The following is a 19792-nucleotide window of genomic DNA, read 5'->3' on the forward strand; positions in this document are numbered from 1 at the left end:
TCCTTTTTTCTCTCTTGATAGAAACAAATGTGTGTGTGTGTGTGTGTGTGTGTGTGTGTGTGTGTGTATGCACTGGTTGTTAGACTTGAACTCTAGGCCTGGGCGCTGTCTCTGAGCTCTTCAGCTCAAGGCTAGTGCTCTACCACTTGAGGCACAGCACCACTTCCAGTTTTCTGGTGGTTCATTGGAGATAAGAGTCTCATGGCTTTTCCTGCCCAGGCTGGCTTTGAACCAAGCTCCTCAGATCTCAGCCTCCTGAGTAGCTAGGATTTCAGGCGTGAGCCACTGGTGCCTGGCTATCAGCCTGGTTTTATAAGCAATCCTTTGTGTTGATTATTTCACAATGAAATGAAGCTAGCCTGTCTCTGTAATAGTCATTCGTAACTTCTGTCCCTAGTCCTCAAGAATTAGGTCTACTTCCTTGCCACTTCTTTTCTCCTACCATCAATTCCTGTCATCTCATCCTTTAGAAAGAGAAGCTCCTTAACTTAATACTGGTGCAGAAAGGGAGCAAACATCTTCTCTCTTCACTTCATCAGACCCCTGCACATCACCCTGAACCTCTTCATCATTCTCCATAGTCTCTATAAAGGAACTTGATACCACAGCTGTACAAACACTGGAGCAATGGGGCTTTTAGCCTCCTTTTACATTTGGCATTGTGAATTTTAGAAATGTAGAAAGCCAAGAATTTAAAAAACACATTTTACAGAAAAGCATTTCTCCCAGTTCACATGTGTTTTTGAAATTCTCTTTTTCAGGTCAAAACTGATGCCCCAGACCTCCTCGAAGAAAACCAAGCTAGCAAAGATTACCAAGCAATTTCATATTCATCTCTCAGCCACAGTTACCTTTATATTGATTGGATTGAGAACTATAAACCTTCACTTGTTGGAGAATATCTGAATATCATTGTAACACCCAAGAGTCCATACATTGACAAAATAACTCACTATAATTACTTGGTAAGTACAATAATTGTAAATATATGTCTACCCACCCCAAAGCTGGAACAATTTCCAAGTAGCTCATGACTGTAATCCTAGGTACTCAGGAGGCTGAGATCTGAGGACCATATTTGAAGGCAGCCAGGACAAGAAAGTCCATGAGACTCTTATGCCCAGTTAACCACCTAGAAACTGGAAGTAGTGCTGTGGCTCAAAGGGATAGAACACTAGCTTTGAGCAAAAATAGCTTAGGGACAGCACTCAGGCCCTAAGTTCGAGCCCCATGACTGACAAAAAAATAAAAAGCATTAGAGTGATTATGTGTATATTTTAGAGTGGTCTCAAGAAATTATCTAATTTGAGTTTCAGCTTTTCAAAAACCTTTAAGATAGAATATGATTGGCACAACCATTTCACAGATGGGATAATTACGGGACAAAGAGTTTCCAACATCAATATGGTCACTCAGCTCAGAAGAAGATTTTGCTTTGAGCCAGGACCTCTGATTTCTGATGTGTTAACTCCTTCTACTAAATGGAGCCTAATTGGGCTAATTAGGGCCTGATGACATCACCTTAGCTCTTATTTCATGGCCAAGGATTACATGTCTATCCCTACTTCAAGTACATTGGTCTAAAACAGGGAGATGCAAGTCCTGCTGCTGGGAATTGAATCACATCACACCTGCTCCAGTTGCACAGCCAGCGACATTCCCCTCCCATCACTAAACATCACACAGGAGGTGACTCCTTTACGCCTGTTGGCAAAGCCTTGGAAAGAAGGTATAGAAAGCATCAGGGGCTTCTTGAGAGAGAACCATGCCAAAGGCCATGTCAACAGGCGCTGATGAGATCTTTCCCCAGGCTTCTGAGGCAGGAATTCAAAAATAAATGCGGACTAGTGGGGCCATAGAGAAACCATTCGTGGACCGCAAGCCAAGTTATGTATACAGTCTGCTCGTTAAGAACAATTTCAGGGACTTTGGAAGGTATTTCATTTTATGCTTTCTAAATTTTTTACTTTAAACATTTAACTTGGGATTCAATCCATGGTTTTAAAACTTAATCCCAAAATAATATGCATCACACACACACACACACATACACACACACATAATTTTTTAGTTAACAAAACAAAGGAGGTTTTAGGACCAGTATATGACTTTTTAAAAATCTAGGCTCAAATTTTAGTTCACTAATTTCCTAGTGATTTGATTTTGAACTAAATACAGAATGCTATTTAGTGACTGGATCTATTTCTTCAATGGGCGTAAATATTCCAATCACATTGGTGTATTGCGAGAATTAAAGGAGTTGAAAATATTAAAGTTCACAGCACACAGTTGGAGCATATAGACATGTCAAATCTGTCTCTCTCTCTCTCTCTCTCTCTCTCTCTCTCTCTCTCTCTCTCGGGCTTGAACTCAGGGCCTGGGCATTGTCTCATAGCTCTTTCACTCAAGGCCAGTGCTCTACTACTTAAGCCACACCCCCACTTCTGGCTTTTTGCTGGTTAACTGGAAATAAGGTTCTCTTGGGTTTGCTGGTGGGATTGGCTTCAAACAGCAATCCTTAGATCTCAGCCTCCTAAAGAAGGTTACAAGTATGAGGCACCAGCACTAGCTATTTTTGTTTTCTTTCTTTCTTTCTTTCTTTCTTTCTTTCTTTCTTTCTTTCTTTCTTTCTTTCTTTCTTTCTCTCTCCTTCCTTCCTTCCTTCCTCCCTTCCTTCCTTCCTTCCTCCCTTCTTTCCTTCCTTCCTTCCTTCCTTTCTTTTTAGTTGGTTGTGGGGCTTGAACATGGCCTGGATGCTGTCCCTCAACCTTTTTGTGCTCAAGGCTACTGGTCAACCACTTGAGCTACAGTGCCACTTCTGGTTTTTGAGTGGTTAATTGGAGATAAGAGTTCTCATGAGGACTTTTCTGCTTGAGATAGCTTTGGACTACAATCCCTAGATCTTGGCCTCCTGAGTAGGTAAGATTACAGGTATGAGCCACCAGCGCCTGGCTCTTTCTCTTTAATGTACTTTTTGCTCCACTTCTAAGTCCATCCTCAAGCCCAGGTCTTAGTTTTGTACTTATGGTGGTTTTTGCTGTTTCTTTTCAGATTTTATCCAAGGGCAAAATTGTACATTTTGGCACCAGGGAGAAACTTCCAGATTCTTCTTATCAAAGTATAAACATCCCGGTAACACAGAACATGGTTCCTTCAGCCCGACTCCTGGTGTATTACATTGTTACTGGAGAGCAGAAAGCAGAACTGGTGTCTGATTCAGTCTGGTTAAACATCGAAGAAAAGTGTGGCAACCAGCTGCAGGTGAGTCAAATAATACATCACTGCAAAGATGTCGTCCACAAGACGAAGGCTGGCAAAGCAGCTGTTTCTGCACAGCTGTGTCCCCTACAAATGTCCTCTTCCTTTGTTTCAAATGACCTTTCAGGTTCATCTGTCTCCAGATGCTGATGCTTATTCTCCAGGCCAACGCGTGTATCTTAAAATGGAGACGGAATCGGACTCATGGGTGGCATTGACTGCAGTGGACAGTGCTGTGTATAGAGTCCAAGAAAGAGCCAAAAGGCCCATGCAAAGAGTTAAGTAGTGTTCTTCTATGCTTGCTGTGGGGCAGAGAGAGTGTCAATGTGGTACCTCCGTAAAGGACAGGTTGGTTGTTGGGGAAGAGTTAAGGCAACACTTGGCCTGATTCTCTATGATGTATTCATTGATAAGTATATAGTTGTATATTCATAATCTTCCCCAGGACGATTCCTTCCTAAAGCACAACTCAATCCTTGTTTGTTTTTCTTTATGGCTATGTTATATTCCATTATTTATCTATCATCTATTTATTTATATAACACATAGTTTATCTATCCATTGGCTGCATTGGTGGTTGAACACTTTGATCACACAGTTTGGCTGTTGTGAACAGAGCTGCACTAAAGATGGATTATGCAGATATTTTTCTTTTAGATGTAGGAGTTAAGAATCTCAAGGACTTTCTTGCCCTGGATGGCTTTGAACTCAAATTTCAGCCTCCTGAGTAGCTAGGATTACAGACATGAGCTACCAGTGCCCAGCTTAGTGTAGTTTTGATTTGCATTTCCTTTAGGGCTAAGATGTTGAGCATTTCTTCATGTATTTATTAATATTTTGTATTCCTTCTTCTAAGAACTCTGCTCATGTATTAATTTGTTTCTTAATTTTTTGGGCTCTTTGTATATTATGGATATTAATCCTTTATATGTTGAATAACAGGTCGATTCTGTGGGGGGTTCCCTAGATTCTATGGGTTCGCTGTTTTGGTTCTAATGATTGTTTCTTTCACTGTGCAGAAACTTCTAAGCTTGATGTAGTTCTATTTGCTCATTCTTGCTATTATTTCCTGGGCAATTGAAGTCCTATTTAAGAAATTGGGACCTATGTCTATCTCTTCAGAGTTTTCCCTACATTTTCCTGGAGTGTTTTTTCAGTATCAGGACTTAGATTAAGATCTTCAATCCACTTGGAGTTGATTTTTGTGCAGGGAGAAAGATGAAGTCTAATTTCAGTGTCTTGCATATAGATACCAGTTTTCACAGTGTCATTTGTTGTAGAGTTAGTCTTTTCTCCAGTGTGTTTTTGGCTCCTTTGTCAAAAATTAGATGGCTAAAGTTGTATGGTTTAATTTCTGGGTCTTCTGTTCTATTAGTCTTCATGTCCGTTTTTGTGTATGATCTTTTTTAAAAAAAACTTTAGTCACTTTAAAATTAGTTTTATTTTTTTTCTTTTGGTTATTTGTGGGGCTTGCACTCAGAGCTTAAGTACTGTCCCTGAGCTTTTTTGCTCAAGGCTAGCACTCTACCACTTTTAGACAAAGTGCCACTTCTGGTTTTCTGGTGGTTAATTGGAGATAAGTAAGAGTCTCACAGACTGCTGTGTAGGCTGGCTTTGAACTGATAATCTCAAATCTCAGCCTCCTACATAGCTAGGATTATAGGCATGGGCCAGCAGCGTTGGAAAAATTTTTTGTTAATTATTTTCTTCATGCTTTCATCCATTTATTTCTTTATATATTTAAATTGTAAGCATCATATTGACTACAGCATGTACTGTGTGTATAAAACACCAACCACGGGCTGATCTCTTAGAATCTCTTCCTGAAATGAAAGCTATTTGATAAGGACTTGGTTCTTGGTTGAATTTTGAATAAGTGAGTATTATAAACACAAAGGGACAACCTAAAGAAATGAAGTTGAAGCTGGGCACTGGTGGCTCACACCTGTAATCCTAGCTACATAGGAGGCTGAGATCTGAGGATCACAGTTCAAAGCCAGCCTGGGCAGGAAAATCCATGAAACTCCAATAAACAACCAGAAAACTGGAAGTGGCGCTGTGGCTCAAGTGGTAGAGCACTAGCCTTGAGCTGAAGAGCTGAGGGACAGAGCTCAGGCCGAAAGTTCCAGCCCCACAATCAACAACAACAACAACAACAACAAAAAATGAAGTTGAGCAATCTGGCCTCTCTTCATTTGACAGAGGAGTGAGTGTGCTATATATTTCTCAGATTTTGTGATAGTCATGTCATGGTGCTTTGGTTCCTCAGAGAAATGTTTTAATTCCTGGATAGGACCCACATGTTGCTTTTCTGGACAGGTATTTCAAGCTTTGGAGAAGAGTGACCTAGGCTGTGGGGCAGGTGGTGGCCGTGACAATGCTGATGTATTCTACCTAGCTGGGCTCACCTTTCTCACCAATGCCAACACGGACAGCTCCCAAGAACACGGTAAAACATGCTGTGTTTCTATGATTGACATTTAAGCCACTTGCCTTCCAGCCTTCATGTTTGTTGTTCTTCCAGAATATTCTCTATGTTGACCTCAGAATGCCATGGTAATGTGTTTCTTTTGGAGAAAGCACAGATTTGTGTAGAACCTGAGTCCTCCGTGGTCTCCTGAGCATTTTCAAATCAGTCCTCACTCTGGTCTTCCTAACTTTATGTTTCATTGATTCAGACTCAAGGTTGGCTCCCAAGGATGGGACAATGCTATTTTATGGCTTTTGGCCTTAACTCTGAGGGGCTGCTTTTCCTTTTACAAACTTAGAATAATTACAAACCAAAATAATGACCTCATTTTCAGGAGCATCAATTTACACCTGTAATCCCAGTGACTCTGGGGCCTGAAGCAAGAGGATTGTTAGTCTCAAACTAGCAGTAACTCATTCATTCAAATGACTGACTCAATGAATGAATCACATGCTCTATGAGGTGTCTTCACCATTGAGAGATGATTATTTCTTCTTCCTTTAATAGGGAGTATATCTTATGGGGACTAGATCTACTCATAAGTAATACAATTACAGTACATTCTTTTTGTATGTTTTTTATTCTAAAAATGCTGAACAGTGGGGTTACAGTTGCATGAGCAAGGTAATGAGTACATTTCCTATTGAGCATTGTTGCCTCCTCCTTTGTTTTCCCCTACCATCCCTTCCCACCTCCACAGCTATCTCCCCCCCCCACTGAAGTTGTATTCATTTTCAACATAGTGTTTTGTACATCTCATTGTTAAAATGGGTCAACCTGTATCCTTATTTAAGCATTTTGTTTTTTCCCTTCCCCTCCCCTAATTAGAGTACATTCTTAAGGTTAGTTAAGCTCACTCTGGACAATTGTGAACTCTTCAAGGGCAGAGAGTACATCTTAATCACCTTCATCCTTCAATTTAAGTATTATTCATCATTATGCTTGAGATGGGAGTATTTGTATTGTACTTGTTAACAACATAGTTTAAATAGCAACCAAAAAGAGTAATTTACTACTTGCTCACTTTAAATGCTTAAAATTAAGATCACTGGGTCACTAAGGTGAAAGGTTCAAAGCTAACCTCAGATAAAATGATCAAGCTATGGGCTATGAGATCACATGGTCCATTTGAAAAAAGAAATCATATTAAGAGGCATTGTGCACAATGTCTACAGATTTGTTGTAGACATTTGTTGTAGACTTGAAAATATTTTAAACATTTAGTTTTATGGAATTTTTTTAAAGGTTTCATTTCCTTTTCCCCTCTTGTCTTCTTCTCTATCCTTTAAAAAAATAAATAACAGATGAAACTTGTAAAGAAATTCTCAGGCCAAGAAGAGAATTGCAACAGAAAATAGAAGAACAAGGTAATAACTCTAAGTTGCATACAATTATAAAATACCATGATCATTGCCTTCAAAAGCTGTAGAAAATGAAGCATTACACAATTTCCCTTAAGATAGACATTAAACATATAAAGCCTGAACAATGACTCACGCCTGTAAACTTGGCCACGCAGGTGAAGAGATCAGGAGCAATGAGATACCAGGCCAGCCTGAGCAAAAAGTTTTCAACACCCTCATTTCAATGAATAAGCCAGATGTGATATGTGATATATATATATATATATATATATATATATATGTATATGTATGTATGTGCTCAGCTACACAGGGAGCCATGTGTAGAAGGATCATGTTCTAAGGCCAGTCACAGGCAAACAAGTGAAGACCTATAAAAATAATAATAAACCAAAGAGGACTGGAAGTTTGTCTCATGTGGTAGGGCAACTGTCTAGCAAATGAGAGGCAAAACAAGAAGGAAGGAAAGAAGGGAGGGAGGGAGGAAGGAGGGAGGAAGGAAGGGAGGGAAGTCTCGAGATGGGGAAGGGAGGAAAGAAATTAATTTCTTCTATTTCATATACTTAACAGTTAATAGAATTTAGATTATTTTTTTGGAAAATAAGACATGGGAATTCTTTCTATGGTAACGTGATCATTGTCCATCTTACAGTAGGAGGAATACTGATGTGGGAGTTAATGGCCTGAGTTCAGCTAATAGTCATGCTTATAGCATTGTAATAATTTCTTATGTTTACATATGAATTATTGTAGTTCTTCATGTCACAAGGATAATCAAGACACAGCTATATCTGAGACACAGATAAATCTGAGCATATAATAAAGCATGATACTGCCAGTAAGGTTTACCCCACATGTCACAGAAGACATGTTTGAAAAAGCAGAATATACTTTGGGAAGGACATTACAGTGTAGTATTAGAAAACCACTTGGCTATTTAACCTATGTTCCTCAGAGACTGCTAAACCCTGAGCATCAGTTTCAAAAGTGAGGACATCCTTAAACCACTCAGTGTGAATTAGATGGCCTGGTGAGGCCATGAACTTGCCCTCCTGGGGTAGTTCCAAAGAGAGGGCAGTGTCTTGTTGACTAGCTACGGCTTTTGCTGAGAAAAGGAATCATTTGGAAGTGGGAGCTACTCCCCCGCCCCTGGCAGTAAGGGGGAATTTGAACTCAGGACCAGGTGCTCCACCACGTGAGCCACACCTCCCAGCCCTGCGCGGAGACTCCTTTTGGACCTGGGATGTTATGCCCAGGCCTGATCCGGGGTTCTTGTAACCGCCATCGTTTCAGCTGCCAAATACAGGCATCGAGTGCCGCGGCAGTGTTGTTACGATGGCGCCCGTCGCAACGATTACGAGACCTGTGAGCAGCGCGTGGCGCGCGTGACGGTGGGGCCGCACTGCATCCGGGCATTCAACGAGTGCTGCACCATCGCCAACCAGATCCGCGCTAGGAGCTCCCACAAGGGCTTGCAGCTGGGCCGACTGCGTAAGCCGGGCGCTTCCAGGGGGCGGGGCTGCTCGGCACGTGCGATCGCCGTGCTAGGGATGCGTGCGTGCGTGCGCGTGCGTGCACGTGGGGGGGTGCGTGCGTGCACGTGGGGGGGTGCGTGCGTGTGCATGTGTGAGAGAGAGCGATAGAGAGAGAGAGAGAAATGGACGCAGGTAAATGGAAGGGCCGGGAGGAGCTGGGGGGAAATGTCCTCACACACTGGCAGGCTGAATTGAAACCCCTTTCATACATCTGCCTGTGTCACACACACACACACACACACACACACACACACACACACACACACGGGATCAAGATGCATTGTATTCACAAGCTGCTTGGTGAAGTGGCCAACACACACTCAACACCTAACCTACCAAATTAGGGAATAAAGAAGAAGTGAGGTTTGCGGTGGGCCTGCGGCCTGCAACCCTAACTGTTGAGGAGGCTGAGATCTGAGGATGGTGGTTTGAAGCCATCCCTGGCGGGAAAGTCTGTGAGATTCTGATCTCCAATAAACTACTCAGGAAAAACAAAAACAAAGTCAGTATGATTCAAGTGGTAGAATACTAGTCTTCAGCAAAAGAAATTCATGGACAGAGGCCAGGCTCAGGGTTCAAGCCCCAGGACCAGCAAAAGGAGGAGGAAGGGGAGGAGGAGGAGGAAGGGGAAGGGGAAGGGGAGGGGAGGAGAAACAGGAAGGAGAAGGGGAGGAGAGGAAGAGGAGCAGGAAAGAGAAAGAGGGGAAGGGAGGAGGAGGAGGAACAGGAAAGAGGAGGAGAAGAAGGGGAGGAGGAACAGGAAGGAGGAGGAGAGGAAGGGGAAGGGAAGGAGGGAAAGGGAGAGGAGGAGGAGAAGGGGAAGAAGAAGAGGAAGACAGAGGAGGTAGAGGAGGAGGAAAAGGAAGGAAGAGGAGGAAAGAGGAGGGGGAAGGGGAGGGGGAGGGGAGGAGAAAAGAAAAGTGAGGTTGGGTGACAATGTTGAAAGGAGTGACATTGATTAAGATGCACTGTATTCATAAACTGTTTTGTTGAATGGCAACTCCTTTGTACAACTGCTTAGAGATAATAAAAATAGTATTTTTGTGGGTTTTTTTTTTGTAATATGGCTGGAAGCTGTTCCTGAGCTCTGTTTGCTGAAGGCTAGTGCGCTACCACTTTGAGCCACAGCATCACTTTGAGTTTTCTAGTGGTTCATTGGAAATAAGATTCTCATGCACTTTCCTGCTTGAGCTAGCTTTGAACCACAATCCTCAGAGCTCAACTTCCTGAGTAGCTAGTATTACAGGCATGAGCCACCAGTACCAGGCTAACTTAAAAAAAAAAAAGGAAAATCATTATAGGTTTTCATGTCTTTTTTTCAGTGCTATTATATTATAGAGAGAAATCATAAGGCCTTCGTAGTTCTATTTTGAAACCACTTAACAATGCTTTAGTGGCCTTTTAGAAAGTACTTTAGTTATAAATGAACACTCATTTTAAAATTTATCTATAAGCAGATTTCTCTTTTTCCACAATTGCACATAATTTTTTTCTCAGACATACAGACCCTGTTACCAGTAACGAAGCCAGAAATTCGGAGCTATTTTCCAGAAAGCTGGTTATGGGAAGTTCATCGTGTTCCCCGGAGGTATCATGTTTCTTTGATGCTCTTTTGGAAAGAAAATATGGAAAATGTAAATATCATGGCCAAAAGTCTGGACACTACTCATTTCTTCATAGTTAAGATGATCCTACTATTTAGTTAAATTTTGTTCTGTTTTGCTTCATATTTTTAATAGCCTTTTCTCTGGTTATTGGTGTCAGGGTAACATGAATTGTTGGTAAAGATAAAAGAGAAAGATAAAATCATTTCACTTTCTTTTACTGCATACAGCCAGATGCTTGCTTGCTTTTTTTTTTTTTTTGCAGATGTAGGGCTTGAACTTGGGGCCTAGGCACTGTCCCTGAGCATTTTTGCTCAAGATTAGTGCTCTACCATTTTGAGCCACAGATGCACTTCTGGTTTTTGAGTGGTTAATTGGAAATAAACGTCTCCAGGGACGTTGCCTCCCCCCTCCCCCACCACCTCGCTTGAACCAGGATCCTCAGATCTCAGCCTCCTGTGTAGCTAGGATTACAGGTGTGAGCCACCAATGCCTGGCTAATTGCATTTTTGTTTGACATTGTTCATTCTCTAGCACTTTTGGTAAAATTTTTCAGTACTGTCAATAGCAGTGATTGAACTAATTACCCCTCCCAATTAACTATATTATAAGAATCTCATAGTATGATAATAGCAATATTTGTTTGCTTTTCTCATTAAAATGCCTTGAAGTAAAAAACAGAATTCATCATACTGTTAGTTTATTGGGCTATGATATTGCTTGCAGAGGCATGAAAATAAATGTATCAAATGCATGATACTGGGTTTGAACTGTTCCCTCCTCCCTCCCCCCATCTCTCACTCTCTCACTCTTTGTGTCTCTCTCTGTCTCTGTCTGTGGCTCAGTCTGTCTCTGTGTATCTGTCTCTCTATGTCTCTGTCTCTGTCTCTCTGCCCCTCTCTCTCTCTCTCTCTCTCTCTGCCCCCCCCCTCTTGCCTGTCCTAGGGCTTGAATTCAGAGCCTGGGTACACTTGAGTCACAGCTCTACTTCAGCTTTCTTGGTGGTCAATTGGAGATAATCTCACGGACTCTGGTTGGCTTTGCACTGAGATACTCAGATCTCAGCCTCCTGGGTAGCTAGGATTACAGGTGTGAACCACTGGTGCCCAACCTCTGAGGTCTTTTGATTCCTTGTTGATACAGTTGCTGGAGTAATATACACTTTATTTGCCTGTCTCCTACTATCCTGTTCAGGGATTGAAGTCTGTATGTGATACAAAGTTGGTGGCCATAGAGGAAAAGAAATATACAAGCTTGGTCATAATTAGACATTTTTAGTTGTATCAAATTTTTATGAACAGTATTAGGATGCATTACATTAGTTCAGTATGATGGTGGGTGCCTACAAGCTCAGCAATTTAGGAGGTGGAGGTGTGCAGATCATAAGTTTGAGGTGGCCCAAGGAAAGTTAGCACAAGATGGTATCTCCAAAACAAAGCAAAAACAGGACTAAGGGCATAGCTCAAATAGTAGAGTGCTTGTTTATAAAGTATAAGGCCCTGGGTTTAATCCTCAGTATTACAAAAATAATTATTAGTTTTTCTTTCCTATTTAGAACATAATCACAATAAACACACTGAACTCTGGGCCTGGGCACTGTCCCTCAGCTCTTCAGCTCAAGGTTAGCCCTCTACCACTTGAGCCACAGCGCCACTTCCGGCTTTTTTCTTTTTGCTTATGTGGTGCTGAGGAATCGAACCCAGGGTCTCAGGCATGCAAGGCAAGCGCTCTACCACTGAGCTACCTTCCCAGCCCCTAAACATACTTTTTGTTTTATATGTTTTGACTTTGCAAAGTTACAAAGGTATCCTGGACACTTGAATGCTCCCCTTATATGTGTAATATTTAAAAGTAAGAGTTTAATGTATTTTTCTTAATGAGTGTTCCCTTGCTATCTGATAGGACTATATATTGTCATTTTCTTTTCTTTTCTTCTAATATAAAGCAAAAAATTCTATCAAGTTGGGTTAATGTTTCAAGGTAGTTGAATCATCTCAACATTTTAAATTCCAGAAACCAGTTGCAATTTGTGCTGCCTGATTCTCTCACTACTTGGGAAATTCAAGGTGTTGGCATTTCAGACAGTGGTAAGGAAGCATGTTACATTTCTTTATTTAAGGAGTGATTTCATTAGTAAGATGTAATTTTTTGTTCATGTGCATTTAATTTACCCTAGATAATAAGTGATAAATTATTGTTCAGTATTTATGTATTAGCAGAAGACATAGCTATACTCATACCTTTGAACCTATCGATTTCTCCTTTTTCTCTTAACTATCTAGCTGTAGAAAAGAACTCCCAACTCTCTATTTTTTTCTACTTTCTCAGTGACTGAGGGCCTAAGCAGATTTAAAAACAAATATATCCCTCTTGGGCTTATTTTCCTTTGTGGCAATAGTATTTGTTATTCTGTTTTTTTTCATGGAATCTTATTTTCCATGATCAAAACTTTACGCTATTAAAATAGAACCAATTGTGACTATTTATTTTGTACGTTTGCTAATAAGTATTTCATGCCTCAAATAGAATTAAATAGTTGTGGGTCAAACAAACTCTGCTAATACCAATAACTATTTTTAAATCAATGGGCAGAAAATTCAAAGGATGGGATGACAGTCCAGAGGGAAATGTGATCTGATTTTCTTTTATCTTAAAAGCCAGTGTGACATACTTCCATACCAAAACAGCAGGATAGAAATTCCCTAAAATGTTCCTAACTTGCTTTTCCTTTGGACTAAGGTATCTGTGTAGCTGACACTCTCAAGGCCAAGGTGTTCAAAGATGTCTTCCTAGAAATGAATATACCCTATTCAGTTGTACGAGGGGAACAGATTCAATTGAAAGGAACTGTTTATAACTACAGGTCTTCAGGGATGGTGGTAAGCAGGCATTCATGCTGTTTAAACAAATGAAGGAAAAGGGGAGACATTCTCTGGCTTTCTAAGGGTGTCAGTGGGGTTACTATCACATGCAAAACAATAAAAATTCAATTCAGTTCAGCAGTAAAAACCAAATGGTCGCGATGAATGTAGTACAGGCAATGCAGTCTGACACAGCAGGAAGAAAGGAAGAGTTAGGACACGTGTTCACGTGACCTGCAATGTGAAGAATTATGGGAGGTTCAGAGAGGCTAAGTTCACACTGACTGCATTTGAGTTCCTGCCCCTCTCTGTGATAACAACCCATTCTTCCATTTTAGCTGCTTATATTATCTTCACTTAGTGAAGATAATATAACTGTGATTTCACAGTTCTTACCAACCAACCAGACTCTCCTTCCTGTCCTTCTAACCCAGTCCCCTTCTTATTCCCACAGCTACAGCTCTGTGTCACCATTAAAGTAGCTCATCCATGGACCCAGTCACATTCCTTCTCCCCATTGACCCTCTGCTGTTGTTGCTGTTGTTATTCCTGTACATTTGCTCTGTAATCCTAGCCACTCATGAGGCTGATATCTGATGATTGAGGTTTAAAGCCAGCCCAGTCAGAAAAGACTCTTACTTATCACCAATGAACCACCCCAAAGCTGAAAGTGGAGGTATAGATCAAATGGTAGATCTCCAGCTTTGAGTAAAAAAAGCTAAGAGAAGCACTCAGGACCTGAGTTCAAGCCCCAGTACCAACATACATATGTGTACATATACACATACACAATAGGATTAAGTCTTTGATTGTTATCACTCTCAAATTATAAATGAATATTAGAGAAACTGACTTCTCTACAATATGAAATCTTTTACATCTTGTGCTTTTTAAATCTTGTGCTTTATGTACAGGATCCAAGTCAGCAGTTTTGGGCCCCTAGGCCAAATGTGACTGTCATGTCGTGTGTGTGTGTGTGTGTGTGTGTGTGTGTGTGTGTGTGTGTGTGTGTGTGTGTGTTGTGGGTGTGTCTTAAAAGCTAAGGATAATTTTTACATTTTTAAGTGGTTGAGAAGGGATCAAAAAGCCCAGGAAGATTTTATGACACATGAAAATTATATGAAATTCAAGTTCCTGTGTCCATTACTAAGCTTGACAGTCACAGGCATTTGGAGAGGTGCTGTCCACAGCTGAACTTAGAAGATTTGAAATGGACCATGTATGGTGCCTTCTCTGCTGGAGCTGCAGGCTTCTGCCAGGCTTCGAACCTAAGGGGTTATTACACACTGTTAAAGTCCCAGGGGAGGGTCTGTGTTCAGGAAGGCATAATTCGGGGTAAACTTTCTTAAAATACTTTTTTTTTTCATAAACTGTCTGACTCCCATGATATCATGTTTTGATATGATTTTTTGCTGGGGACATTTCAGTTCTGTGTCCGGATGTCTGCTGCAGAGAGCATCTGTACATCAGGAAGCCCAGATGTGGACCCTCAGGGGACAAAACCCTCTAAATGTGTGCGCCAGAGGGTAGAGGGCTCCTCCACTCATCTGGTCACCTTTAGCCTGCTTCCTCTAGAAATCGGCCTCCACCACCTCAACTTTTCACTGGAGACTTCATTTGGAAGAGAAACTTTAGTAAAAACATTACGCGTGGTGGTAAGAAAAATTTGGTGTCCTTTTTTGGGGAGGTGGGGTGAGTTCAGGGACAATGCTAGGGATTGAACTCGAGGACTTGAGCACTCTCTTAGCTTTTTCACACAAGGCTGGTGCTGTACTTCTTTAGTCACACCTTTGTTTCCAGCTTTTTGGTGGTTAATTGGCATCTTATCATTCTTTTGGGTTATATAGTGAGTTCCAAGCTAGCTTGGACTATGTGAAACAAATAAAAACGGAAACAAATAAAAAAAATTTTAAATAGAGAAATAACACTTGCTTATTATAAAAATATGAAGAGTGAAAAAAAACACAGAAGGAAAAAATTTCACCGATAATCTCCACACTCTGAGATTTTCACAAAATTTGAAAATAGGACCATCTCCCCACCCACCCCAGGCAAATTCAGACAATGTATCTTGAAATACATGGCCAAATTCTAGGCCAATGACTGAGTCAGAGCAATGCACAAGTTACAATGCTTACATTTAAACAATTTACACCCTAGAAAACCTTCCATTTTATATATGAGTAAACAGGCAAAAATGAAAAAGAGAAGAAAATGATAATTCGTTCAATATCATTGGGTCCGTGCCTTTAGAGTATTTTCATGTTATCAAGAAGAAGATCTTTTTTTGTTTTTGTTTTTGTTTTTGAGACAAGGATGTTCTATGTATCCCATGCTACTCCCAAACTCCTGATCCTCCTGCTTCAACTGTTTAAGTGCTGAGATTACAGGTATATACCTGCTCATTCTGATACAATTATGCTTTGTCCATTTAAAATAATACTGGCTTTAGGGCTGGGAAGTTGGCTCAGTGGTAGAGTGCTTGCCTCACATGCATGAGGCACCCATAAGCAGAAAAAAAGCCAGAAGTGGTGCTGTGGCTCAAGTGGTAGGACACTAGTCTTGAGCTGAAGAGCTGAGGGACAGCGCTCAGGCCCAGAGTTCAGGCTGCACAACCAACAAGATAGATAGAAAGATAGATAGATAGATAGATAGATAGATAGATAGATAGATAGATAGATAGATAGATAGATAGATAAAATAATACTTTAAAAAGATGTTTTTGACAAAGGCCACATGACTGGTTGATGACAGATTGGATCTTCCTAAGCATTCATTATCTGAGTTCTCTTTGGAAATCACTGCAGCTAAACATGTATTGAATTAAATACAGCCTGTAATACCTGTAATCCCAGTTATTCAGGAGCCTAAGAGGCAGAAGGGTTGTAAGTTTGAGGCCAGCCTGGGCAAGATACTATAAAAACAAAACAATGCAACACCAACAACAGCATGTATTGATTTATTTGGTGCAAGGCACATTCCTGAGCCATAGGTCCTAGAGAGACTGGAACGAGCTGGTTGGCTTTAAAACCTGGCTTCATGCTGCCTATGGATGTGACACTGGATGTGTTACCTGACCTCTACATGTGTGCACATCTGTAACTGTCAAATGGAAGTAATGATAGTTTCTACTCATGGAATATTTAGAGGTTAAATAAGCTAATATATACAGAGTCCTTGGAGGAATGATCTGACTATTACATTTATTTTACTGTCTTCTCTGATCAGTAGTCACATAGAAAAATATTATTGCTATAGATAGGCATGGATGGAAGCATTTGTAATCATTTATCTTTTCAAAAACAAAGGGATTTTTTTTCATTGAAAAAAAATCAATCCAAGGAAGCTAGGTCATAGAGATATAATTATATTCTTAACTAAGTACTTTTTGTCTTTAGCCGGAAGGAATCAAAAAAGAAAGTTATGCTGGTGTTACTCTGGATCCAAAGGGAATTTATGGTAGGAAAATAATTTTATTAATATGTCGTGGGTTTTGCTCTTGAAATTAAAACATGATGTAAGACTAAAACATATATGTAATCTATTTTTCAAGATGTTCAATTGTAGATTAAAAATTGTCTATTCCCTCCCTACCTCATTACCTTTCTCAGTAGCACTCACAGTGCCATTACATGGATGGTTGACACCAAACAAAGATAATTACTCCATTTAAAGATATTCATTCTAAATTCAGGACTTTGAAATAGTAACAGTTGATTGCCTTCCTGATATATTAGTGATTTTTCTATACATCGCAGTGATTTGTAGTATTTTATTTTAGAATGATCAATCCAAAGAACATCTAAGAAAAAGGTATTATTACATAATTATTTAACTTGCATCATTTGAAAATACAACAATGTTGATCAGTCACTTTGCAAACCTATTCTCCTTGGGCTGGGAAGGTGGCTCAGTGGTAGAGCACTTGCCTTGCATGCATGAGGCCCTGGATTTGATTCCTCAGCACCACATAAGCAAAAAAGAAAAAAGCCGGAAGTGGTGCTGTGGCTCAAGTGGTAGAGTGCTAGCCTTGAGCTGAAGAGCTGAGGGACAGTGCCCAGGCCCAGAGTTCAGGCCCACAACTGGACCCCCCCCCAAAAAAACCAACCTATTCTCCTCATGCCTATTGCTTCCCTATCTCCCTGCTTTTGCTCAGCTATAGTACAGTTCTAGACAAAGTTAGAACTTTGCAAAGATTCTCTCCCTGTCTCTGTGTCTCTCTGTCTTTCTAGTTCAAAGCCAGCCCATGCAGAAAAATTCCAGAGACTCTTATGCCCAATTAACCAGCAAAAAACCAGAAATGGAGGTGTGGCTCAAGTAATAGAGCTCTAGCCCTGAAAAGAAATGCCAAGTAAGAGTGCAAGTCTCTGAGTTCAAGCCCAGTACCTATACATGCACACACACACGCATACACACGTTTACTAGAACAAATGATACACTATCAATGCCAAGTATCATTTTTATGATATACACCAGTGAGTGATTATAATGAAAAATTATCTGACCCAGTATCCAGTATTCTAAAACTTGGCTATTGTGTACATAATAGAAAAAGTGTGTCTAACACTAGGAGCAGAAAGTGGAAAGAATTTCAGTTCATGCTTCCCAATGGAGCTGGTGTGCAAATTACCTTGTCTAAGAAATTACATGTTAGTTATTTTTAGATTTTGATTCCAAGAACAATTTTCTCTGTTTGGAAAAATGGCATGTTACCTCTTCCTGATGGATAAAATTGACATAACCTATTTACTACAGGGAGCTTACCGCTAAATTTAATCTGTTATTTTAAAGAGCTCATACATGTCAAGGGCTTGATAAATGTACTTGATGGTTTTTCTTCCTTTTAAAATCTTAGTAGTTTTATTATACCAACGTCTTTAAAAATTTTGGGTGTCATGTACAATATATGATACATAATGATATGTAGTCATTTTACCCTAAGAAATCTGTATAAACATGATTTTTTTTTAAATTACAGGTGTCATTAGCAGAAGAAAGGAGTTCCCATACAAGATCCCAGTAGATATGGTCCCCAAAACAAATGTCAAAAGGATTTTGAGTGTAAAAGGTAAAGCAAAAGATCCTGTTTTTCTTTCTAATTTCACTTTGTCCTTCAGTCTAAAGCCAAATCTTCTCAAGAGTGTTGTATTTCTATTTTTCTGTTTCCTTGCATATGTAAACTCTGCCCTTGAGAGTACATTCTCTCTGTACCCTAGCTTCTAACACGTGATCACTTTTCCAATTATCTTCTTTCGTGGACCCCACCTAAATAAAGATCAGTTCTCCCATAATGGAGAGTGGGATTGCCCGTGGCCCCAAAGACTCCTCTAAAATGAGGCACAATTACTTCAGGACATAGAGAACTTTCTAAGGGACTCACGGCCAGTCCAATTCCACAGAAGGCTTTATGACCTACAGACATTTCTGAGACAACACTGCCCTGTTGAGCTGTCAGTCCACTTATGCTCCTGTGATAAAATACCTGAGGGCGGATCAGTTATAAAGATCAAAAATGTATTTCTCATGGTGTTAGAGGTTGGGAAATCCAAAAGCTCCAAACATCTGGCAAGGATTTCTCCCTGCTTCCCAAGTGTTTTCTTGCTGCATCCTCAAAAAGAGTCAACAGCTCCTTCCTACCTCTTTTATGACATTTGTTATTGCATTCGTGAGGATAAAACCTTAATAATCACCACAAAAAAAGTATCCTACCTTCTATCACCAGCTATCACCAGCTTGATGACTAGGTTTCAGCATATGGATTTTGGAAGGGATACACATGGTCAAAACCGTACCAGAAATTCTCTTACCTCCAGTGGCTTGCCCAAGATTCCCAAAGGATTGTCTGATATGATTCATAATGTCCTAACCCATCAGGTTCAATAGCAGCTCATTTGCCATATTCTGTATGTGCTAATCTGTCTACCATATTATCATGATGTTAAATTTTTTTATTGTATAGATGAGGTACAGCTGAGTTACAGTTACATAAGTCAGATAATGAGTACATTTCTTTTTGAACAGTGTCACTACCTCCCTCATTTTCTCCCATTTTCCCCTCCCTATCATCATATTTTTTAAGTCTTTTTCTTTGTTACTTTTAAATTCCTACTTCTAACCAGATCCCCTTTTCTTCACCCCATTTCTAAGAAGCAGGTAAACTGCTGAGATGAAATGGGGTGAAACCAGTTGCTCTTCCCTCTTTATCGTGTTTGAAGTCGATAGGAAGTGGTTGTGTCTGCTCTGATTTCTCTTTCTCAGGGCTCCTTATAGGGGAAGTTATGTCTACAGTTTTGAGTCAAGATGGCATCGATATCCTAACCCACCTTCCCCGGGGCAGTGCTGAGGCAGAGCTAATGAGCATCGTCCCAACGTTCTATGTGTTTCACTACCTGGAAGCAGGAAACCACTGGAACATTTTTCATCCTAACTCAATGACTAAAAAACAGATCCTGAAGAAAAAAATGAAAGAAGGTAAAACAACAACAACAATAGCAAATACCACCACCACTAATAATAATAATATATCATCTGATTTTTTTCATATCATCTGATTTTTTTAATTTAATTTAATTTTATTTGTGAACATACTGTACAGAGGGGTTACAATTACATGGACAGGATAATGCATACATTTCTTACCAAGCATTGCAGCCTCCTCCTTTGTTTACCCTTCACATCCCTTCCCAGCCTCCCCCCTCCCCCC

The 19792-nt window shown here is 40.3% G+C and overlaps 1 protein-coding gene across 1 annotated transcript in view; it reads left to right on the plus strand.

Annotated features, from left to right (window-relative positions):
• Nucleotides 1-19792, plus strand: part of LOC105996124 (complement C5-like) — a 73372-nt gene that overhangs the window by 16893 nt on the left and 36687 nt on the right. Inside the window, 13 exon segments of the mRNA XM_013030104.1 lie at nt 762-965; nt 3052-3261; nt 3386-3535; nt 5578-5707; nt 7033-7095; nt 8383-8580; nt 10122-10212; nt 12242-12315; nt 12968-13107; nt 14517-14744; nt 16488-16548; nt 18068-18157; nt 19348-19560. Coding sequence (XP_012885558.1) covers nt 762-965; nt 3052-3261; nt 3386-3535; nt 5578-5707; nt 7033-7095; nt 8383-8580; nt 10122-10212; nt 12242-12315; nt 12968-13107; nt 14517-14744; nt 16488-16548; nt 18068-18157; nt 19348-19560 — 1852 coding nt within the window.

Source organism: Dipodomys ordii, unplaced genomic scaffold (genome assembly GCF_000151885.1).
Source record: "Dipodomys ordii isolate 6190 unplaced genomic scaffold, Dord_2.0 Scaffold127, whole genome shotgun sequence".
In the NCBI taxonomy this organism is placed as follows: domain Eukaryota; kingdom Metazoa; phylum Chordata; class Mammalia; order Rodentia; family Heteromyidae; genus Dipodomys; species Dipodomys ordii.